Raw genomic sequence first — 25,255 nt, forward strand, 5'->3', positions numbered from 1 at the left:
GCTGTTTAAAAGCCTCTGGGACCTGAAAGTGCCTGGTGTAGGAAAGTACCCTCTTTTTGGCATGTTACCCCCAATTTCTGCTTGATGTCAGTGTGTTTTTGACTGTGTCACTGGCATCCTGCTAGTCAGGACCCCAGTGCTTATGGTTTACGGCCTGCTTGTCAATGTGTTTCACTGTTTCTTAATTGTCACTGGAGTCCTGCTAATCAGAACTCCAGTGCTCATGCTCTCTATATTTCTAAATTTGTCACTACAGTTTAGTGACTCCATATTTCACTTCAAAGTGGCACACTGGACTCCCCTTATAGGTCCATAGTATATGGTACATAGGTACTCAGGGCATTGGGGTTCCAAGGAATCCTTATGGGCTGCAGCATTTTTTTTGCCACCCATAAGGAGACCATACAAAGGCTTCTTCAGAACTGCCATTGCTGCCTGTGAGAAATGGTGCATGCACTATTTCACAGCCATTTTCACCGCACCAAGTCACTTATAAGTCACCAATAAGTCCGGTCTTCCAACAATGAAGGCTGGGTGCAAAGTACCGGTGTGTGAAGGGACCCCTGCACTAGCAGAGGTGCCCCCAGGCCATCCAGGCCCATTTTACCAGACTTCGCGAGTGCGGGACACCATTTTCAGTGTGCACTGTACATAGGTCAATACCGATGCACAGATTCACAATGGTAACTCCGAATATGGCCAAGTAAGGTGTCTAACAACTGGGAATTGTACCCCAATACTGATTCAAGTATTGGTTGCACCATCCCATGTACTCTGGGGGTTTCACAATGGACCTCAGTACTGCCATACCAGTCTTCTGAGGTTTGCACTGCAGCCCCAGCTGCTGCCACGTCACAGACAGGCTTCTGCCCTCCTAGGGCTTGAGCAGCTCAATCCCAGGAAGGAAGAACAATGCATTTCCTTTAGGAGAGGGGTGTTACACTCTCTCCCTTTGGAAACAGATGTTACAGGCATGGGAGGGGTATCATCCCAGAGCCTCTGGAAATGCGTTGAAAGGCACAGATGGTGCCCTCCTTGCACAATTCAGTCTACATCGGTTCAGGGAGCTCCAGTCCCTGCTCTGGCACAAAACTGGACAAAGGAAAGGCAAGTGACCACTCCCATGTCCATCATCACCCCAGGGGTGGTGCCCAGAACTCCTCCAGAATGTCCCTGTGTTTTGCCATCTTGGATTCCAAGATAGTGGGGCACTCTGGGAGCATCTGAGTGGCCAGTGCTAGCAGGTGATGTCAAAGACCCATCCTGATAGATGCTTACCTCGTTAGGTGACCAATTCACCTCTCAGGGCTATTTAGGGTCTCTCCTCTGGTTGTTTCTTCAGATCAATCGCTGACTGTTTCAGGAACTCTACAAAACTTCAACAAAGAAGCAAAGATGACTTCTGCAACATTGTATCTTCAGCTACTGCCAGCAATTGCAACAGTTTCTAGGTTGTGCATCCTCCAAGGGCTGCCTGCCTTCAGCCTGCACCAGAAGAACCGAAGTAATGTCCTGTGGTGTGATGGAGTCACTTCCCTGCTTCAGCAGGCACATCTCTGCAGCGATGACTGGTGGCTTGGACCCCCTCTCCAGATGACAGGCATGGATCCAGCAACACGGGTGGTAGACTAAAGTGTTACTACAGTCCTACTGTCCAACTTTGGTGGAGGTAAGGGCTTGCCTCCCCATGCAAGACAGTACCCCCACGCACCACATGACTTGCAGTTGCTAAGGCTTGTGAGCGACCTTTCAAGAAGTTATTCATGCACAGCACAGCTTAGGCCCGCAGCACTCCATCCTGTGGCGCTCAGCTTCCTGAGTGGTTCTCCGGCAGCCTGGTCTTCTGAAGGCTCTCTGAGTTGCTTTGAGCCCCCTCTGCCTCCCCTTCCTGGGTAGAGGCCACCAGGTCCCTCCTGGCCTGGGCAGAACCATTTTCCGCTAACAGTGAGCTTTGCGTGAGCCAAGGCTTGTTGGTGGAATCCAATGACACAAACCAGACTGCATTCATCCATCCAGCGTGGGACATCTTCTGCACCCACTAGGAACCCACATATGTCTTCTTTGGTGCAATACTGCCTCTCTTCTCACCGGTGGTTCCACTTTTGCACCTTCATCTGGGTTAGCAGGGGCTCCTGTTCTCCCTGGGCTCTTCAGTGCTTCTTAGACTTGGTGCCCTTCTTCCACAGGTCTTCGGGTCCAGGAATCCATTGTTGGTGTCTTGCAATCTCTTCTGGTTCTTGCAGTATCTTCTATCACGACTTCTAGTGTGTTTTAGGTAACTTGCTGGGTTTCACTCCTTTCCTGGGATCTGGGGTGGGGTACATTACTTACCTTTGGTGTTTTCTTACACTCCAAGCACCCCTCTAGACACTACACTTGCCTAGGTGGGAAACCGACTTTCGCATTCCACTATTTTTGTATATGGTTTTTGTTTCCCCTAGGCCTATTGCAACCTAATGTGATTTTCACTATTTGCACTGTTTTCCTACTGTGTACTAACCTGTTTCTGGTTACTAGTGTATATATATTGTGTGATTTACATATCTCCTAAGGGAGTATAGCTTACAAAGTATTTTTGGCATTGTATGACTAAAATAAAGTACCTTAATTTTGTAACACTGAGTATTGTCTTAAATGTGTGTAAGTACTGTATGATTACAGTAGTATTGCAAGAGCTTCACATGTATCCTAGTTCAGCCTTGGCTGCTCTGCCTACAGCTACCTCTAGACAGCCTGGCTTCTAGACACTGACTACATTTCACTAATAAGGGATAACTGGACCTGGTATAAGGTGTAAGTACCTTTGGTACCCACTACAAACCAGGCCAGCCTCCTACACCTGGATTCCCTAATTGCGTGACTAGCCGTGCTTTATAAATCCTGATTTAAGTGCAGGTTTGGCTTGATGACTGAAGAAATTATCAGAGACCAGTTGATTCTCCATTGTAGTAGCAGAAAATACCCGAGAGACTTCGGGCTGCAAGTGACTCCACAGTTAAGGATGCCATCAAGATTGCTAAGATTGTGAAGGAATCGGAGAAATGGATGAAGGAAATGCAAAGAGCTGAAATAAAATCTGATCAGGCGGTTGCAAAGTTTGATAGTGAATCGAAGTTGGTTAAAGCAGTGAAGAAAAAAAACGATCTACAAAGTGTCAGTCAGAACAAAAGTAGTGAAACAAGTGTCAATGAAAAGGGTGCTTCATTTCTTAACTCCCAAAAAACTCAAGGTGCTCATTTGTGTAACAGATGTGGTAGCGTTTTGCACATGAGGGACTCAAGGAAGTGTTTTGCCGTTGGCAAACAGTGCTGCCTATGTGGAAAAAAGGGACACTTTGCTCATGTGTGCAGAGTATCTAACAAGAGAATTTCAGTGTTGGGGAAGCTGAAGCTGGTGTAGAACACATACTATTGATCACTGCTGAAGAGGAGCACCAAAAGTAGAAGAGAAGACTACGACCCAAATTTACATCAATTTGGTTGTTTTGATAGTGGATTCAGAGTCCTTGTACACTATCCTACTAAAACTGATGTTTGACCATGTATCGTCAGGGAGAGCATTGAAGGTATCAGATGTCATTTAGAAAGATATCTGGAAGTCGATTATGATGTGATGGGGTACTTCACTACAGAAATTGAATTTAAGAAATGCATCACAGAGGGAAAAGTATATGTGGCAGCTGAAGGTCCTCCAATACTGGGTTGGTGTCACCAGTAGGACCTGGACATAATTGTGAATCCACATGCAACAGAACAAGTTTTGGTGATTTCAATGAAGATTTGAATATCTTACTTGAAGACTTCAAAAGAGTTTTTGAGGACAGGATAGGTAAGGCAAAAGACTATCAGCACAAAACAATTTTCAGGAAAGATGCTGTCCGGGTGAAACATCCAGTGAGGAAGATACCTTTAGCAGCCTGTGCGGAGGTAAAGTCCATTCTTGACCAAATGATCAAACACAAGATTATTGAACCAGTGGAGGCGATGCTATGGTTATCACCAATCATTGTGACAAAGAAAGCCAATGGTTCTCTTTGGTTTTGTGTAGATTTGTGCAGCCTCAACACAGCTGTTATAAATGACTGCTTTCCACTGCCAAATATTAATGAGTTAATCTTTCAACTGTCCAATTGTAAGTATTTTTTAAATTGGATCTCAGGAGTGTCTTACACCACGTGAAATTGCTTCAAAAGTCCAAACATTTGATGGTGTTTGTTAGTGCTGAGGGCGTTTTCCAGTTTAACAAGCTACTATTAGGGCTTTCTTCTGCAGCTAGCGTATTCCAAAGACTAATGGCAAATCTGTTGTCTGGAATGAATAATGTGGTCTTCTTCCAGGATAACATATTAGTCTTTGAAAAAATGCTGGTGAAAACAATAAGGCATTGCATGAAGTACTGAACTGGATAGATGGGGCAGGCATGACTCTACGGAAGAAGTGCAAATTCCTGGTGAAGGAGGTTAAGTACCTTAGTCACCTGATTACTAGCAAAAGTATAAAGCCCAACATTAATCTTGTGAAAGCAATAGGTAGTGCACAAATTCCAAATGACAAAGAAAAGCTGAGATGGTTCATAAGACTTCCGGAGTACTATGAAAATTTGTGAGGGACTTTGCACAAAAGTCCAGTCCACTAAGATAATTATTAAAGAAAAGAAGAAAAGTTGATGGGTGGAAGCTCACAAAACAGGTTAAGATGGATATTTCACACACTGTAATTCTGGTTCCCTTCAACTTTTGTTTAAAGAAAATTGACAGTTGATGCAAGTGCATTTGGAATTGGGGCTGTACTATCACAAATGCATTAAAGAAAGGAAAAAAAGTAGCTTCTGTTTCTTGATTATTGTCTGATGCAGAAAAGACCTACTCACTCATTGCACAAGAAGGATTAGCCGCTGCTAGGCCACAAACTATTTCTGTGTCTTTAGTGGGGTGCCAAGTTTATATTAAGAACTGATCATAAACCTCTGATGCAAATTCTTGGACCTAATGGCACAACTAACTGTTACGATCATTTAGTAAGATGGGCAGTGAAGTTGCAAGATTTTGATTGTAAGCTTGAGTATCTGCCATGATGGATAAACAAGGTGGAAGATTGTTTGTCAAGACAACGGACAAAGCTGCTGATGACTGTACGTTGGATACTGAAGAGGTGGCGGCTGACATAGAAAATGCAACTGAAGGTTTGAAAGGCTGTGTATCCATGGATGAGTGAAGGTAATGGATGAAGATCGGATTCTTGCACCTGTGAAAGAAATTCTCAGGGGCGGAACAAGAAGGCATAGCACATTATCTGTTGCAGTTAAACCATTCCATAAAATTTTGGGATAATTGTTCCTGGTGGGAAACAGACTAGTCATGAAGAGGGAAAAATGTGTGCCACGGACAGCTGTTGGGGACAAACTTATAAGGTTAGCCCACGAGGGACATCTAACACAGAACCACCAAGAGGCTTAAAGATAAATATTGGTGGCTGAAAATGGATATACAGGCAAACGACTCAGTTGAAAGGTGTGAGGAATGTAAGAACTCTGAGAAAAGATTAAGAGTTTGTCTGGCAGGGAAGCAACATGATCAATAGATTGCTGACATGGAGGCTGTGTGGGACAGGCTATGTTTAGATTTTATAGGTCCATGTTTGTGCCATCCAGGGCAGGAGAGGTTTGCAACTGTGTTAGTTGATGTTACATCCAGAAGGTTAGAGGTTGTATTCATGAGATGCATCACTACTAAGACCACCATTGCACTGTTTGGAGAAACATTCAGAAGAGAGGGAATACATTTCAAATTAATCACTGACAATGGTACTCAATTCACTTGTGTTCGGATGAAAAAAGTTATTTCTGATTTGGGAATAAAACATGTGTGTACTTCACTTTACAACCCCCAGAGCAATGGCCTGGATGAGAGGCTGAATCATTAAGTGAAAGGCACCATAGGACTATCTTATAAAACCGATTTAGATGTGGAGAATGCGGTCAAAGATATATTGTGGGTGTATCGCACTACTATGAACTCCGGTAAAGGCAAGACACCATTCGAAATGATCTGCGGCAGGCAGCTAACGATGATGGATATCTGTCCGCCAAAACCTAAATCCCATAGGACATAATGGGATTTAGATTTCGGCGGACCGGATATCCGTCACTGTTGTGATAGAGCAACCCCTCTGCCAAACTCTAAATCAGGCCCCTAGTTAGTTCACTCTTGGTTGCTTGAGAGTGAGATAGAATTGGTTGAGAATGAGACGTCAAGGAGTAAACAGCTGACTGAGATTGGTGATTGAGTGATGCTGAAGCCTGGGTGTGTAAGTGGTGGTCTGTCCAAATTAAGAGGATCTTCCAAAGGGAAGAAGGTGGGTGAAAATTGGATAAAGTTGAAAAATGGTCATATGTGGAACCTTAGGAGAGCTGCTTTGTTCCAGAAGGAGGGGAACGGAGCAATCAAACTGACTGAGAAAGTGGAAGACTGCAGTGGATGGTTGCTGATGGATAACAAAGATTTTCACAAGTATCCAGTGTGTGACAGAGGTGGTGTCACCGATTCAGGTTGCAACAGTGAGAGCACTGGTTTGTGTGCAGCTCGAGTGTGCAGACCTCCTTCATGGTGGGGGGATTATGTGTGGGGTTAAGTAGCTTTTGAGTGAGATATCTATGTCGTTTGTTTTTGTTTGAAAGAAAGGGGATGTGTTAAAATGTGGGCTTTTCACATTATACAGTGGGGTATGGTGTAGAATGTTACATGTCATTGGTGATGTACTGGGGTTCTAGGTGGCAAGGTCAATGGGTTGTGTGGCAATTGGAACATTGATTGTGAAGGTGTCTAGCTTGACAGGCATAGGTTGTTCATCTGCCATTAAACATAAGAAGACGACATACAAGTGTTGCATCCTGTTTACAAAAGGGAGACTGGTGTTCAAACTAATTTTAAAATAGTTATCCATGTAATAAGGTTATCATTGTACTTTTTTGGGGACCAGATCATAAATTAAGTACAAATAATCAATAGAAGAACAAAATGTGCCTTTATCTCTTTTCTACTCATCCAGAAATGAAACTCAGACTTTGTCATAAAGATGGACATCTAAAAGGACAAAGTCTACCCTGTTTTTAGGTAAGAAATACTGGATTTCGAAGTCCTTGACCAAATGCTCTCTCTCCCTTACTATATAAATCTGATGCTTGCCCTACTTCAATCAATGAAGAAGGATTACAGAACCTTCCCAAGAAGCACAATTAAAAAGAAAATGACATGAACAAGGATATTCATTTTAATAAACACCCCCTTGCCAAACCAATACTGACTACTAAACCAAGGGATAGAGGGCAATTTCCTTCTTGCCCTCGGTCCCAGGACACCTTTGTCAGGTCTGTAAGCTTCAAGCGACAGCATGTGATGTGGTTCTTCGACGTGTTCTTATACCTTCCAGCTTGGAACTCCTCCTATGACTAAGCTTTTCATTTTTACAAAATAGCTTTTATTGTCTGCTGCTTAGATATTATGTTATTTAATTTTAGCCATGAGATACGGCCTAACACTTTTAATTCCGTGCCAGGGACATGGCATATGTTAGTTGCCAGCCTGCACTAATACTGTTAGGAGATGCATCGTTTTATAAAGCTTGCAATCTCACCCGTTGACCTTTATTTTAACAGAAGGGCGACCATGTGGCAAATGACAGAAGCGAGCCTTGTAATACTGCGTGGACATCGTATAAAAAGTGGCGTTAAAATGGTTATTTAATATTATGTTTGCCTAAAAGAAATTTCTGTTTTCTCATGAAAATGATGACAAACCCCATGCGATAGGCAAACGGTAATATGTAATGTGAAAGACATCAATTAAAAAAATATAAAAATGGTATTGCTTTAAAAAAGAACGTTTGGAAATACTCACATGTAATATAAAATATAGTTTGGTTCGGGAGGCGTCGACTTTTGATAATTCCATGTACACTCCAATGGTTTTCCCTCATCCCACGTCCATTTTAAGTCTCTGACTAATGTCTCCGGGTAGCCTGTTAAATTATAGAATACACTTGTAATTAATGGAGACTTACAAACATATAGTTGCATTTATTGTAAAATGATCAGACTTAAAAAAGTAAAAGACTAAATGTAATACATTTCTGGCACCACTAGCATACACACAATGTACAGAACTTGTTACAACACGTACCTCCAATACCCTTGTACAAAATATTCTACATGACAACATCACATTTCAGTGCCAAGTTTAGCAAGACATTTTTATCTCTCCAGAATGTTAAACAGCACGTATTCAGACAGTTCAAAGAGGGCTTTTTAGGTCTAGGTGGTGAAACAGTATTGCTGCACCAAAGCAAAGACCAGGACAGTTTTTGAGCCCAGATTCCCAAATAACCCATCTAGTCAAACATATGGATGCTATTGTAAAAATCAAGAGTGGGATTCCATTTCCTTTTTCACTTTGATGGTTGCAGTTGCTCATCAAGGTGTAAATCCAACAATCTGAAGAATCTTGGGAAATGAGAAGATACGATGTCATGTTTGATCAGCTGGTTGCATAATACATCTGGTGATAGCAGACTTTCCCCAATTGGCTGTTGTCTAGGTCTGCATAAAAGCTACAAGACTGCCATCTTGCTAGAAGTAGATTAAGACTGCCATCTTGAAGATAATATTGGGCACTGTAAGATACTCCTTAAGACAAGGGTACCACCTTTTACCAGGTATTGTGAGAGAGAGAGAGAGAGACGCTCCACCAGAAATGGCAAACCCAGTAAAAGACTAAGACAGATGTTAATGAGTTTTTCATCTTACTTATTTGCAAATTTCTCGATCCTCTATAAACTTCATCAAGATCTTCTCTTCTTGCAAATGTTCAAAGGTCATTATTAAAAGCTCAAATGTCTCTATAATAAATCTTCTGGTAACTTCCAGCAAATAATGTCTCTGTTCATCAAGCGACAAAGTTCAGTTCTAAATTAATTTCAAGTTCCAAAATATTCAACTGGATTTGAATTGTCAGCACAAAAGGCAACAAGCTTCTTCTTCCATTCATCAGCTGCGTAGTAAGTCCATTCAGGAGCTCAATATTTTCGACTGGGCACTCTTTCTTTTTGACCTCCTTGCTGCACAACTTTCAATATCACTGTCACTTTGCTCTGATTCTTCAGTCACTTCAGCAATAGCAGGAGGCCCATTTATCACTGGGTCTTGACTTTTTGCGAGCCACTGGTCTCCAAACACAATTCTGTTTCTCAGGTACAACTGGACCCCAATGTTTTCTGGGCTAGCAGGTGTCGCCCAACTCTGACTCGACCCTCCTGCTTCTTCAATTACCTTTGATGAGCTCAGACTTTCACTGGGCTGTGCGTGCTGTGCGTGCTCTGCGATAGCCACTTGTCTAGTCCTCACAGTTTGGCTAACTTGGATCCCTTTTCTCGCTGTATCTGGCCCTAGAAGAACAGGCACTGTATCTTCAAGAGAACTTGGAACTTTGTGTGTGTGTGGCTCACATGAACCCAGTTCTACAGACCAACACACTTTTCAGCAGTTGTAGTCACCAAGACAACCTGGAAAGGCCCTTTCCAATGTGGCTCCAAGCATGACTTTCTGATATGCTTCTCCACCAGAACTCAGTTTCCAGGACTCAGGTTATGGCACGGTTCTTGTGGTGGTTGAGCAGTTGCTTCTTCAACCTGGTGAGGCAAAGAGCAAACCATATCAGCTAGTCCTTTGCAATAATCCAGCACCAAGTCATCTGTAATGTTCACAAGTATATTTGCGGGCACAGCTGGCAATCTCATAGCACGCTGCATAATGATTTTGTGAGGAGGCAATCCTGTCTTTCTGTCGAGTGTGCTGTGCATGCTCATCAGGACAAGAAGCAATGAATCCAGCCAGTTCAACGTTGTAGATGCACATACATTTGCCAGTCGAGACTTCAGCGTTTCATTCATTTGCTCGACTAATTCTGAGGCTTCTTGTCTGTAACTGCAATGCAATCTTTGCTCAATTTGTAAAGCTGCAAACAACAATTTTATGATCTCATTATTGAATGTATTCTGTGATCTGATTCCAGAGAAGTCAGAAAGCTAAATTGAGGTATTAATTCCCTCAAAAGCAGCTTTGCAACTGTAAGGCTATCATTGCTGTGAGTTGGGTAAGCCTCGACCCAATGTGAGAAAACACACACCACCACCAAAACATCTCAATCCATCACACACAGGCATTTCAATAAAATCAAGTTGCATTCTGTTGAAAGGACCTCCACATCTACCAATGTGGCTCAGGTTAACCACAGTGCGTTTCCCTATATTCATTTGTTGATGTTTTACACATCTGTGACACAGGTTCTGCAACCAATCTGAATCGGGGGTTGTACCATGTTTGTCTGAACATTCTGATCATTGCGTCTCTGCCAATATGAGCCTGTCCATGGTAATACCTTGCCATCAGAGGCAAAAAACTGTTGGGCAACACTGCCTTTCCCTCACTGGAAACCCAAACATCATCCTAATTTCTATTAACACAACCTGCTCTACTCTAGCCCCTTCATTCTTCTCCTGACACTTTTTCCTGCAATCTTCTGATTTCTTCCCAAGTTTCAATTGCTGTCATAAAGAAATGTTGATTTGTCTCACCGGTGCTGCTTCCATCGCTCCATTCCTCAGCTGTGCCATGAAGAGCACAATAAAGTGTCACTTGGTCTCTCTTGGGACACCTTCCTTGCACCCTTCTCTATGTGGTGACCTAAGTATTTCACTTTTTTTACACTACTGCAACTTTCCTGGGGAAACTATATGTACAATTTTTCTAAGTGGTTTAGCAGGGCAATTGTATCTCTCCTACAGGCTTCATGTGTGTTGATGCAACCATCAAATCATCAATGCAGTGCGCCAAACCGAATGGAAAGGCATTTTAAAGTACTCCAAATTCTTTTTCAAAATCTGATTAAATATTGATGGTGACTCTGTATACTCTTGAGGAATTCAACACCATGAAAAACATGGCTTCTGAATATAAACGAAAATAAAAATTGGCTATCCTCATTGAGAGTAATGTAGAAACATGGTAGGCACAAAACAGTGACCGCAAACCATAACACTTCACAATGAATCTGGAATAAAATCCCTGCTGGTTTCAGTACCACAGGACAACATGGAACAACAATCTCATTCACTTTTCTCAAATCCTGAACTATGCAGCATTTTCCATTGGGCTTCTGCAATCCTGAAATAGGGGAATTACATGGGTTTCTCAGGATCTTCTTTAGAACACCTTGTTCAATGACGTTTTCAATTACAGGAGTTATTCCTGCATTTACTTCTTGAATACACTGTGTTTGGCTTCAAAGTAATTTAACTGGCTCACCTCCTCTTATGAGACCTATCTCCTTTCCTGAAAAATCCCAAACTTATGCCATAACTGTCCCTTGCAACTCCTTGGGTAAATCATTAACTGTCATCATTGGGAACAATGAGATAAGAGGGTACAGTTCTTCAATTTTGCAGGCCACATCTTTATCACTATTTGTCTGAATGGCTAGCGCATTGTGAGTGCAGCTAATAAAACAATTTAGATTTCATATTAGATCACGACCTAACAATCTCACAGGACTTGAATCGCAAACCACAAATTGGTGCTGATCCTCAAGTGATCCTATATTGACTGGGATATGGTCTGTAATTGGGTTAGTAAACTGCTGATTTGCTACTCCTGCCACCTGAATTATTTCTCCTGACAAGGGCACATTTGGTACTTCTGTGGTTCTGATAGTGGAACGTGTAGCTCCAGTGTCAACCAGGAATTAAATTTCATGTCCCATAACATTGACATTTACATAGGGACCACATTGATTTACTTCTAAGGATGCTGCTAACATGCAATCCTAATCATCAGAGCTATCACTGTTAAATGTTTCTGAAAACTCCTCATCAATCAACTAAATTAGGGGAAATTGTGTTACCAATTGGTTTATATTTGTGTTTGCTCTCTGATTAATGTTTTGCTGAGGAACAATCCCTTGCTGCTGTGTCATTGGGGCTTGTACTGCCATTTGTTGAATTTTGTTTTGACCAATGACTTTGTGTTTCACCACTGCGCATATTAGTTGCTCAATGTTCACCAGTAGCACATGGTATGTTTTGTTCAGTTGAGCCGCCTATGGGCTTTGACATGGCATTAGCCATTACTTTCTGTGTTCAGTTTAGCCGCCTATGGGCTTTGACATGGCATTAGCCATTACTTTCTGTATTCAGTTTAGCCGCCTATGGGCTTTGACATTGCATTAGTCATTACATTCTGTATTCTGCCTATTGGCTTTGACATTGCATTAGCCATTACATTCTGTATTCTGCCTATTGGCTTTGACATGCTGTATCCAGTCTAGCCGCCTATTGGCTTTGACATTGCATTCCTATTGGCTTTGACATGATGTATTCAGTTTAGCTGCCTATTGACTTTGACATGCTATTAGATATTCTGCCTATGGGCTTTGACATGATATTATACATTACACTTTGTATTCAGCTCCGCTGCCTATTGGCTTTGACATGATATCATACATTACATTTTATATTCAGCTCAGCTGCCTATTGCCTTTGACATGATATTATACATTGCATTTTGTATTCAGCTCAGCTGCCTATTGGCTTTGACATGATATAAGACATTGCATTTTGTATTCAGCTCAGCTGCCTATTGGCTTTGATATGACACTAGACATTGCATTTGATATTTAGGTTAGCTGCCTATTGCCTTTAACATGACATTGCATTTGATATCTAGGTTAGCTGCCTATTGCCTTTAACGTGGAGTTAGACATTGCAGTTGAGAATCCAAGCTGTATTTTTCCAAGCTGTGTTTTTGCACCAGAGAACCAAGATGTTTTTCTCACAGTAGACTAGACATGATAAGAGAGAGTACATGGGTGTTGTTTCTCTTCGCTTGGGAACAGGAGTAGTCTTGGAGACCTGGCCAGTCTCCAAAAGGCTTGCTCAGTTTCCCAGGTCTGAGAGGAGGGGGCACACCTTTGTAACTAATGTAACAGGCTGCAGAGAGTCAGATTCGAATCTGCCGGACCTCGTGCTGGAGCTTGGCGCCAGCTGCCAGCAATCCCGTGTGGGTAGATGAATCTCTTTCTCGCGGCTGACAGGGGTCATCAGCTTGCAGACCTTAGAAAGATGAAGCTGTAAATAGTTCCCACACGGTGAAGTATTTGTTTTGCTTTGCATTCAATATCTTATAAATATAACCTGCTGTGTATATTGCAAACTGATATATTTTGTTTGATTAACGCGGACTTGAAAGCTACTAATTCGTCATACATAAAAATTGGGGTTGGGGAAGAATTAACAACAATAAAAGTCTTCTTTGACCTCAGAAGTGCATTTCTGTTGTGTTATGTTAGTGCTTAAAAACCAGATAAGAGGAAAGCACTACAGGGCTTCTGAAATCTGCATTTGTTGAGGGACCTGTATCTGCTGTGGAACCTGCATCTACTGCAGGACCTGCATTTGCTTTAATCCAGTACAAACAGCTACAGTTTGGACTTGTGGTCTTTGGATTCTCTGCATTTGAACTTGATCACTACCAACAGTCTGAGCAACAACCCCCATTCTGCACCACATTATTCACATTATTATAAGGACACTCGTCTCCAGTGTACTAATGACATGGTTCCATTTTCTTCATTCACTGCACATCAATCACATTACCACTCTGATCTATCTGAACACTGCGTCCTCTACCTCTAAACTGAGACATGTTGTTAACCTTTTGTTGCAAGCCTTGTATTCCACTAGTGATCATCATCTGCTGGCTCTGATTTTCTGACTGAGCAGAATTTATTGCATGACCATTAATTTTTCCTTCAGCTTTTTCTGCTTCAATTCAGTTTCTCCAATGAAGTACCTAGTGTACTGTAGCGCGTCATAAATTGGTTTGTTCTGCCAACAAATCAAATGCTGCTGAATCATTGTGCTGACCTGAGACTTTAATCCCTGCACAATTCTAAAACACAAAATGACTCATATTTCAGCTCATATGGTTTTAGAACCTGTGCTGTTTGAAATCTTGCAATCGTCTCTCATAATAGGCATGAACCAACTCTTATTTCCTGTGCTGTCCTGTCAATATTTCCCCAATCAACATCTTTTGTGGAAACTGTTCTTCAGGAATTCAATCATTTTATAATACCTTCTCATCACCACTTCAGACGGTGCACCTGTAACTGGATCTCTCTGTGGTTCATGATTTGGTCAATCAATACTTCACTTCTACAAATCAACTAATCAACTGGAACCACAATGTCAAACAATGTGTTCAAATCTTTCCACGGGCAGTTTGAAAGCTTCACAAATCTCTCCATCTGCTTGTACCCCTCTACTGGCTTCTCTCTCAATCTCGGGTATTTGTGAATGACAATATGTCACGTCTGCTCCATGGGACATGTACATCAATCAATCAATCAATGCATTTATAGAGCGCGCTACTCACCCGTGAGGGTCTCAAGGCGCTGGGGGGGGGGGGGTGGGGTTACTGCTGCTCAAAGAGCCAGGTCTTGAGGCGCTTCCTGAAGGCGAGGTGGTCCTGGGTAGTTCTTAGGTGAACGGGAAGGGAGTTCCATGTCTTGGCTGCCAGGTAGGAGAAGGATTTACCTCCAGCGGTGGTTCTGAGGATGCGAGGGACGGTGGCGAGAGCGAGGCTGGCTGAGCGAAGCTGACGGGTGGGTGTATAGAACGCGAGGCGACTGTTGAGGTATTCGGGGCCCTTTTTGTGGAGGGCTTTGTGTGCGTGGGTGAGGAGCCTGAAGTTGATCCTTTTGTTGACGGGGATGGGCGGATATGTGGCTGTGGCGCGGTATGTCGAGGATGAGGCTTGCGGAGGCGTTCTGTATGCGCTGAAGACGTTTCTGTAGCTTTGCGGTGGTTCCTGCGTATAGGGTGTTTCAGTTGTCCAGGCGGCTTGTGACGAGGGCGTGGGTAACAGTTTTTCTAGTTTCGGCGGGGATCCAGCAGAAGATTTTTCGGAGCATGCGAAGGGTGTGGAAGCAAGATGACGAGACGGCGTTGACTTGCTTGGTCATGGTGAGGAGGGGATCCAGGATGAATCCGAGGTTGCATGCATGGTCTGAAGGGGTTGGTGCGGTGCCCAGGGCCGTGGGCCACCAAGAGTCGTTCCAGGCAGACGGGGAGTGTCCAAGGATGAGGACCTCCATCTTGTCTGAGTTCAGCTTCAGGCGACTGAGCTTCATCCATTCTGCGACGTCTTTCATTCCATCCTGCAGGTTGGCTTTGGCGGTGGCTGGGTCTTTGGTGAGGGAGAGTATCAGCTGGGTGTCGTCGGCGTAGGAGATGATGTTGATGTTGTGTTTGCAAGCGATGTTGGCGAGGGGGCTCATGTAGATATTGAATAGGGTAGGGCTGAGCGAAGAGCCTTGTGGAACGCTGCAGATGATCTCGGTGGGTTCTGAGCGGAAAGGTGGGAGGTAGACTCTTTGGGTTCGGTCAGAGAGGAACGAGATGATCCAGTCCAGGGCTTGTCCTTGGATTCCAGTGGAGCGGAGGCGGGTTATCAGGGTGCGGTGGCACACGGTGTCGTAGGCAGCTGAGAGGTCTAGGAGGATGAGGGCGGTTGTTTCTCCGTTGTCCATCAGGGTTCTGTGTCGTCGGTGACTGCGATGAGGCCGGTTTCCGTGCTGTGGTTGGCACGAAAACCTGATTGGGAGGGGTTGAGCAGGTTGTTATCTTCAAGGAAGTTGGTCAGTTGCTTGTTGACGGCCTTCTCGATGACCTTGGCCGGGAAGGGGAGAAGAGAGATGGGGCGGAAGTTCTTCAGGTCGTTGGGGTCAGCCGTGGGTTTTTTCAGGAGAGCGTTGACTTCCGCGTGTTTCCAGCTCTCGGGGAAGGTGGCAGATGCGAACGAGCTGTTGATGATGCTCTGGAGATCGGTGGCGATGATGGCGTCGGCTTTGTTGAAGATGTGGTGGGGGCACAGGTCCGAGGGGGATCCGGAGTGGATGGTGTTCATGGTGATTCTGGTCTCTTCAGAGCTGATGGTGGTCCAGGCGTTGAGGGTAGTGGCTGGGGCTGTTGGTTCAGTGGTGGGCAGCGGGGTCTGGGGTCCGAAGCTGTCGTGTAGGTCGGTGATCTTTCGATGGAAGAAAGTAGCAAGGGAGTTCGAGAATTCTTGTGAGGGCGTGATGGTGTTGGAGCTGGCGTTGGGGTTGGAGAGCTCTTTGACGATGTTGAAGAGTTCTTTGCTGTTGTGGGTGTTGTTGTCAAGTCTCTCTTTGACAGATGCCCTTTTGGTGGAGCGGATCAGCTGGTGGTGTTCACGGGTGGCTGACATGTTTTCTGCGGTGTGTTCTTTGTGCGAGGTTTTTTCGAGGGTACGGCAGGTTTTCTTGGATTCTTTGAGGGCATCCGTGAACCATGGGGGGTTTCCTGATGTTGGTCTCTCTTGGGTGGCTTCTGAGAGGGGCGAGGTTGTCGGCACATTTGGTGATCCACTGTGTGAGGCTGAGGGCTGTGTTGTTGGCATCGGTGGTGATGGCTGGTTGGTTATGGTTTAGAGTAGAGAGTAGCTGCTCTGTGGAGATTTTGTTCCAGGGACTCCTGGTGATTTGTTGTGTGCGAAGGTGGTGGGTCTCACGTTTGAAGGTGAAGTGGACACATCTGTGGTCGGTCCAGTGTATCTCAGAGGAGTGGCTGAAGGATATGTGGTTGCTGGCGGAAAAGATGGGGTCAAGCGTGTGGCCAGCGGAGTGGGTGGGGGTGTTCACCAGTTGCTTGAGTCCGAGGTTGGTGAGGTTGTCGAGCAGGGTGGCGGTGTTGGTGTCGTTGTTCTTCTCCAGGTGGAAGTTCAGGTCCCCGAGGAGGATGTAGTCTGGCGAGGCTAAGGCGTGCGGGGTGATGAAGTCAGTGATGAAGTCAGTGATGGATACATAACCTCCATCTAGAATTTCCCTCATTGGTAACATTCTTACATTATCATCAACTTGATTTACTAGATCTCTTTTCTTGCTCATCTGCCTTCCCATTAATTTAATGAACCCCACGTTTGTATGTATGTAATTAATTCCTTTATGTGCATTATCATTCTGGGTGATCTCATGTTTGCTATGTCTTTGGTACTGAATTCTAATCTGTAACTTCTTAAGGGCTTGGATTTTTCTAAATCTACTTCATATTTCACTGCCAATTCTGCAAACTTCTCATAAGCCAGTCCTGCATGTTGTGTAACATCCTATGAATTGCAATTCGTCCTCTATGTATGTTTCCAATTGCTCCATCTCAAGCATTGTCAATTAATTCTAATTTTAATTTTGACACATTTATTGTTCTGTCATATTCTGGTGTCTCTTCTGTTCTAACATTACTACTTTCTGTACCTGTTGCTCCTTTTGGGCTCACATTATCTACCCACTCAGTCAACTGCTGGGCTGAAAAACTTTGCAAACCAACATTATCTCTCTGTGACATATTTTGCGGGGTACTCCAATGTACACTTGTAATCTGATATGGTGAGGGAATGTAAGGAAGTGAAATTCCATGAGGACATTCCATATCAAGAACTGGTCTGCTTGATTTAACATCTTCTTTGGTTTTGCAACTCGTGTAGGGATAAAAGTTGGGACACAAGAGGCTATTCTCTCGATCTTGGTACTGTTTGAATATACTGATCTTACATACCAATTGGTGGCATCCCTGCAGATGCTGGGGTTTCATGAACTGCTGAAACATTCATGGACTGGGTATTACTTCCAGGGTTGTCTGAAGCATACAATGGAACAACTGGACCTATAGTCACAGAAACTGTTAATCCATTGGGTCCTGTCAAATTTGTCAGATTCTGTGAATTGTTATTCCAGCACTTTGACTTGTTAAGACAGTACTGAAAGTCTGTCCTGTTTGACTTAGGTAACATTTGACATTGTCTGCACTGATGTATGTATAGGCATAGTCAGATTATAATTAAAATTCTGCACAGATGTAGTCAAATTAGATGTATACACCATCTGATTCACTTGAGGACTTGGCAATACATTATTTATAACTGGGCTTGCAATATAGTATGCTTTATTGATAGTCTGAACTGGTGGATAGACCACATGCACCTGTGTCATTGAATTTGCAGGTGTACTTGGAACTATCTGAATCAGGCTCTGTGTAACTGGACGAGTTGGCACATTTGGTGCTGTATTCTGCACTGCTTCATCAACTGAATGATACAGTGGAGGACGATTCATCAAAAGCTGATGGATGAACTCATCTGAGTCACTTTCATATGTGGCTGTCTTTTTACCTTCATCTGCTGTCTCTTCTGCTTGAGCTGTCTGCTTCTTTATTATGTTAGGTTTTGTACTCCCATCATACTCCTCTGTCATAGCTGGAACCACTCTCATTCCATCTAATATCTCAGCTCTCCACATTTTCTGATCAGCATCCCATCTAGCTTCTGCTAATGTCTTGACTGCTTTCTTCATTCTATTTTCAAATTTTGCCCTTTCTTTCTGTCCTTTAACAAGTTCCCAAATAGCAGGGGCTTCAAATAGTGTGGGTCTTTGAGGAGGCTTTAATTCACACAATACGCTCCTCAAATTTGCTAACATATTCAAATTAAAAGTTCAGTTACAAGGAACAGCTAATTAACCTTTTTTTTTCTCAGGGATCTTGCACCATTGGTTAACCCAAATGCATGCTGAAACTCCTTTCGCCTCTGAAACTTTGTATGCTGGTGTTTCTTCGGGTGCTACCTGTTCACTCTCTCTAACTGAAATAAACACATCTTCTCTCAGCGCACTTCTTAAAGCTTTGAAACTTTCCATTTTTGTACAATTTCAATTCATAACAATTTTTAATGAAACCAGGAAGTAAATTCACTCCCACAATGCCTTTTGCAATCTGTTCTCAACCAATAGCAACACTTTGCTGCCCACCAATACGAGCGTGGCTTTCTCACTAACCGACCTATCCCAGCACGGTAAAAATGATGTCACACTCACTTCCCTCAGCAGCTGCAGTCACTTCGTAATTGTCTCTCACACAGGTGCTCAGCCATACACTAAATGCAAAATATTGTGAGCAAGATCAAAAAACAAAACCTGTCTGCACACTATGGGTAGAGCACAAATGCTTCGAAAGATGCACAGCTTACACTTCCCACTGTGGCTTTCACAATTACACAATGAGTGAAACTTGTCCAACAATTCTCATCCTGGTTGATAAGGGTCCTCCCTGTGCACTCAGGACTCACCTAATACCAACCAACAACTCACATGCACTCAAGGAAAACTAATGGCACTGTCAATGGTACCGCATGACACATACCTCACTGCAGACAATAAATTAACCAAGTGTCTTCTACACTTGTGCGTTACCCTGGGGTCCTAGGCCTTGATGGACCCATCAACAACAACCACAGACAATTGTTGAGCACAAAGAGCCACAATCACTTTGAGTCTGATGACGCCACAAAACCCTTCACAACATCACACTTCACTGCAATCTTCAGGCAAAAGGCACTGCAAGCACAAATCCCTACATAGACTTAAACAACACAACACTTGTAGACACAACACTGTAATTACAACAACCTCTCAAACTAACCATAAAATCAACTACAGGGTGGGGAAATTTTGGACCGGGCAATAACATACCTAAAACTGAACAGAAATATGGCTACCTCGCTTATGGGGCATAACCCACAACTCTTATCAAAACAGTGAATCCTAATTTCCTAACATGAACCTAAAATGTGGTTTTCCCTCTTATGGGACAGAACCATCACACTGCTACCAAACGGTCAATGCATTTTTCATCCGTCACAGGAATCAAGCATTTCACCGAGGCCGACGGACCTTTTGACCCAGAAAGAGTGTGGTGAACCATAAACAAATTTATATTAACACCGCCCAAACAATGTAGACACCATGACCAAAGTGGCCACGGAAGAAGACTCCATTCAATGAAAAGTTTCAAAGCATTATTTTATAGCCACAAAGCTAATGTCATGAAGATGGTGTGCGAAATCAAATTGCAAAGATAAATCAACACCATTGATTGCCCAAAGCAGCAAAACTAATTTATTTGAATTAGAATTAACACTTAAGCATTCAAGAAGTATTCAAGAAGAATAAAGCATATCATTAAGGAAATGTAACACATAAACATATCTAAAAAAAGCCAAGGAAAGGCTTGACAGAGTGAGCGCAAAGAAAAGGACAACTCTGCCTGAAACTTACAAAGTCCATCCCTAATGTGAAGCTTACAAGCATCTCTGGTTTGATATTTCAGTGGCCTCACATTACAAAAGAGGCATCATCAAATATCAATAAAACTTCAGGTTGCAACAATCCAGAATTTTCTCAGGTTTGCTCTGGACTTGTCTCCTCTCTCCGTGTGAATCCAAACAGTTTGGTAACAATTTATATTTGCTTGTAAACAATCCAGTTTCTTCCCAGGTTGTACAATGGACTTGTCTCAGACTAATGCGAATCTGTGTTAGTTAAATCTATTTATTTCATGTTATGTCCACAGGCCGAAAAGTCCCGGAACCAAGGTCATTTAACTACAAGTCTCAGTATAATTGAACAAAAGAGCCTCTTACTACTTGCAAAGCATTTCACAAGATCAGACTCTAGAGGGAAATTTTGTTAGAGAGAACGATGATTCATCAATTTTACATGACTGAAAATATGAGCTCTGAAGGCCTAGTTATGCATACACAAGAAATATAATGCATTCATATTTGTTAATAAAACACACATAATATGTAAACTTGTAAATTCAGCATTAATAATATCTCATCGGAAAAAATAAAACATTTCATTAGGAACTGTACACTTTTTAAGGCATCCCATTAAATATAGCAGAGAAGTACATTTATTTTTTTGCACTTGTCTATTTAAACTCATAAGTCACACAATAAACATTAGAGAACAAAATTAGTTTTCATGCTAGCATTTAATAAAGAGTCTAAAACATACTTTGACATCAGTTAAATATTATTAACACATTGTTAAATCCGAGAGGTACAATGGTGACGACCACAAATGAAAACATGAGCACTTTCAGTGCAGCTTTTCTATCTTAGGCTGTTAATCATGAAACATTCTGCTGATGTCTGGGTCTAACATTTACGCTCCAACACAGACGATTTGAAGCTACAGGACTAGGTACCCGTTTGGTAGTATTGCCGTAATGGGAAGGGTTCTGAGTAACTTGGAAGGTGGGTGAAATCACTGTACTGGAAAAAGAGTGGGAAGAACCAAGACTACAAAGCCAAAATAAGAGCAATGGAAAACTGTATTACCGAGGAACTTCATTATCAAAGTGTTTCCAGTAACATGCCACATACTTTGTGTATGCACTGTGCAACAAGGAAGTGGCATGTACATTACTATAGAGCAATGGTCTCCAAACCTTTTAATGCTGTGCCCCCCCCCCAGTTGAAAAATAAAAATCATTGCCCCTTCCTCAGAATTTTTCACAATTATTTTATAAAGATGGCAATGTTTAAATATGTCTAGACCTATTTAAACACTGCAGTTAAGTAATATTAACTTTTTAAAATTGCAATAACATGCGTCTGCTTAAAACATCTTTGTTATCTGTATAATGCTTCTTTTGGCCAGAGTCTGGCACCCCCCCATGGGATTACTTGAGGTCCCCTTAGGAGGGCCCGCCAACCCCAGTTTGAATACCTCTGGTATAGAGTGTTGGAGAATGGGATGTCATGGATTAGAAGTTAGCTGTCGGCTATGACTTATGAGGGTCCACCATGTTTGCAGATCAGGTAATTTCATTTGAATTCCACAGGGCCCAATAGTCACACTATGCTGACCTTTCAAGGAACCTTGAGTTCCAACATATGAGAATCAGGGATGTTTTATGGTCATGGGCAAAGTGGGCAGCATATTGGAAGCAAACAGACCAGTGACCTATCAGAGTTCCCATAGGTAAGTGTAGAAGGTGAAGCAGGGCTTGAAAGGGAAGAAAAACCCTGAGGTGAAAGGCGGCACAATCCCCTTCCGGCAGATATTGTGAAGCAGCACCAAAGATCAGACCGGAGTCTCAAATGATGCTTCAATCGTCGACCACTGCTTTCCCCATTACGTGACTGACCATTGCAACCATGACATTGAGTAGTCCTCATGGGTAAGATTCTGGATACTGGAAAGGTGTGCTATTTTGCTCCATTTCTCATAGCAGCTGACACTGCTGTTTTGGGGAAAATAAATCAATTGAATTTGGTACTATTTTCTGTGCAACCCTACCTACCCCTCCCAACCAGCTTTAGCTGCATTTCAGCCATATTTGAGTAACCCAAAATAATGCAAATTTTAAAAATATTATTAGTACGTAAATGGGCAGAACTCTCGTGCCCTACTATTATTTTGTTAATTGTATGATGCTGACAGAAAGATTTTATGCCAAACCTAAAAAACAAAATGTAATGGTACATAAAAAGGAGCTTTGGTTCCTATCCAATCACTGGCTTGTGCAGGAGTCATGCATATTCGTCATCCAGCATTGGCACTGTTTGAAGTATCAGTCACATTTTGGATCAACCCACAGGAATGCTATTTAGTGTTTCAAGTGTATGCATTGTGAGTGGCAATATGTTGCTCGTTTACTGTCAAACTGCACCCGGTAGTGGCAGAACCAACAGGCAAGCATGCATCTCCATCCACAGCAACACTGCACTATTCACTAGCCCTTCAAGGAGCTGTGAAATTTAGAGTGCAGTGCAGATATTGAAGCTAGAGGCAGGAGTGCAACCCCACATACCGTAGGTAATTCCTCATAATTTAAGGCTCTCAGTGCTAGACTTGCATCTGAGGTGACTGTGGTGATAATCGTAATCTTGGTGGGACTTATGTCATGTCTCCTGGAAGGAGGTGGCTGACTGCAGCATGCTTGCATTAAGCACCACTATTTAGTCTGGGATGCTTTGTTGGCAGAAAGCACACAACATGGTCGTGGGTTCCTCAAGCTTCTAATGATGTTTTCTGAACACATGCCTGCAGCAGAGCTCCTTGCAACCAATTGCCCTAAAGAAAAGTGTGTATAGTGAATAGGGTCCCATCCATGCACACAACACTAGCACTTTCCTGGTCATGCGTGCACATACAGAATGTAACTGCTGCATCATTTAAGCCACCTGGTGTTGGAGTAGCATCTGAGGTGCTTCTGCAATGCCTTCCTAAAGCACGCTACAGGATTTGATTCATCATGCCAGACCACCACCGCCATTCTCGGAGGGGGTCTTGGGTAAGTGATTGGCTTTGTTGGGCAGGTGAATTACAGGAGAAAGGCTCCTTCTGCCTCTGGTGAGGTGCACCAGGCACACAAGGGTTTCTCAATAGATTCACAAGCTATTTTGTGTTCTCATAGTGGCCACAAACATAATCGCAGAAGAGAAGTGGATAAATTATACTCAGAGGTTCAGCAGCAGTGCAGGTAGCCTCAGAACAAGTGAGATGTTACCTAGGGGATGCCTGATGTCATGCTGTGTGGGGGTTGCCTCAGTTCGGACTTTTCTGCACTGTGACTTTTTCTCTAAAAGACAATGGAGTGCAATGCTCATGATCATTTCGGACAGTGCAGTTGTCCAGTTTGCTTAAGAATCCTTGTGGCATTCTGAAAGCTTCCCTGGAAATGCATTTTGTCCATTGCTCACTTTTGGCTTTGTAACTCACATTTGTTTGCTTTCTAATTGCTGGCTTTAGGCTGCCCAGCTTGAGTTCCTCCCTCCTGTGAGCATCTCTTGTTTACTGTATCTTTCCGAGTACTTGCTTTCTGTAAACAGGCCTTTAAGTCGTTATATCTTGTCAGATTTGCTGTCCATTCAGAAACAGAGGTCAAATGTCAGGCTCTGTCTTCCAAGGGAGTTTAGGGGCATTTTTATCAAAGAGTTGCTTCGCTCTTGTGCCTCGCAATTGGGTGCAAGAGTGACGTAACTCTTAAGCTAGATTTATTAAGCCACGTAAGGCCACCTTATGAGGCCTTGCCTGGCTTGATATATCTAGATTAATATAATGCAACACAAAATGCTGTGCTGCATTACTCTGCCCTGGAAAGGCATTTCATTGGTGGGTGCTCTTACGCATCCACCCAGGGATTTTGAAGCATTCAAAGATTTACCTTTACTGGTAGACCTGGGAATGCATCAAAATCCTGCACCTCCCCAGATAAGGCATAACGAGGAGAAATGTCTTTATTTGTGCAGAAAAGTACCCCTTCTTGCACAAACGCAATCCTGTCTGCAATGCAGGCAACTTTGTGCCATGGTGCAAGGGTACCAGTGTTGGAGCTAGGCAGTACATTGTGCGCCAGCAGAAAGGTCAAGGATGTGCTGTGCAATGTTACATTTCTGCCCTTTCCCTATCATGCAGTGCAGCAAGGTGACTTGTTCCAACCTACCCCTATCCACTCAAATCTACCCCACTCCACTTCACTCCAATCTACCACAGTTTACTCAAGTCTACTCCACTCCAATCTTCCCAACTGCACTCCACCCAATCTACCCCACTCCAATCTATACCATCCCAATCTACCCCACCCCATCCCAATCTACCCCACTCCAGTCTACCCCACTCCTGTCCTATCTACCTGACTCCAGTCTGATCTACCCAACTCTAATCTATCCCACCCCAATCTACCTGCCTCCACTCCAGTCTGCTCCACTCCTATCCAATCTACCCTACTATAATCCACCCAAACTATTCCAATCTACCCCACCTAATCTACCCCACTCAAGTCCATGCTATCCAACTCCACTCCAAGCTACTCCACCCTTCTCCAATATACCCCACTTCACTCTACTCCACTCCAATGTACCTCAATCCATCCCACTCTTCCTAAAACTACCCCACTCACTCTTCCCTAATCTATCCAACTCCACACTTCCCCAACCTACCTCATGCCATTCTTTTCCAATTTACCCCACCCCACTCTTCCCCAATCTACCCCACTCCACTCTCCCACAATCTACCTCACTTCATTCTTCCTCAACCTACCCCATTCCACTGCAATCTATCCAACTCCACTGTTCCCATTCCAATCTACCACACTCCAATATAGCTCACTTTACTCAACCCTTATCTACCACACTTTACTCCACCCCACCCCACTCGAAATCCACCCAATCTAACCCAATCCACTCAAATCTACCCAGTCCACTCTATCCAAATTTACTACACCCCACTTCACTCAAACTACCCCCTCCACTCAAATCTAAACCACTCCACCCCAATCCACCTCAC

At 43.3% G+C, this 25,255-nt stretch overlaps 1 protein-coding gene across 2 annotated transcripts in view; it reads right to left on the reverse strand.

The window, feature by feature from the left end:
* The window catches only part of IL13RA1 (interleukin 13 receptor subunit alpha 1), a 332,178-nt gene that overhangs the window by 167,953 nt on the left and 138,970 nt on the right, over positions 1–25,255 (reverse strand). For both annotated transcript variants that reach the window (XM_069212531.1, XM_069212532.1), the window contains exon 4: positions 7,895–8,015. In XM_069212531.1, coding sequence (XP_069068632.1) covers positions 7,895–8,015 — 121 coding nt within the window. The remainder of the gene's footprint in view (positions 1–7,894; positions 8,016–25,255) is intronic.

This window comes from Pleurodeles waltl, chromosome 2_1 (assembly GCF_031143425.1).
Source record: "Pleurodeles waltl isolate 20211129_DDA chromosome 2_1, aPleWal1.hap1.20221129, whole genome shotgun sequence".
Taxonomy (NCBI): domain Eukaryota; kingdom Metazoa; phylum Chordata; class Amphibia; order Caudata; family Salamandridae; genus Pleurodeles; species Pleurodeles waltl.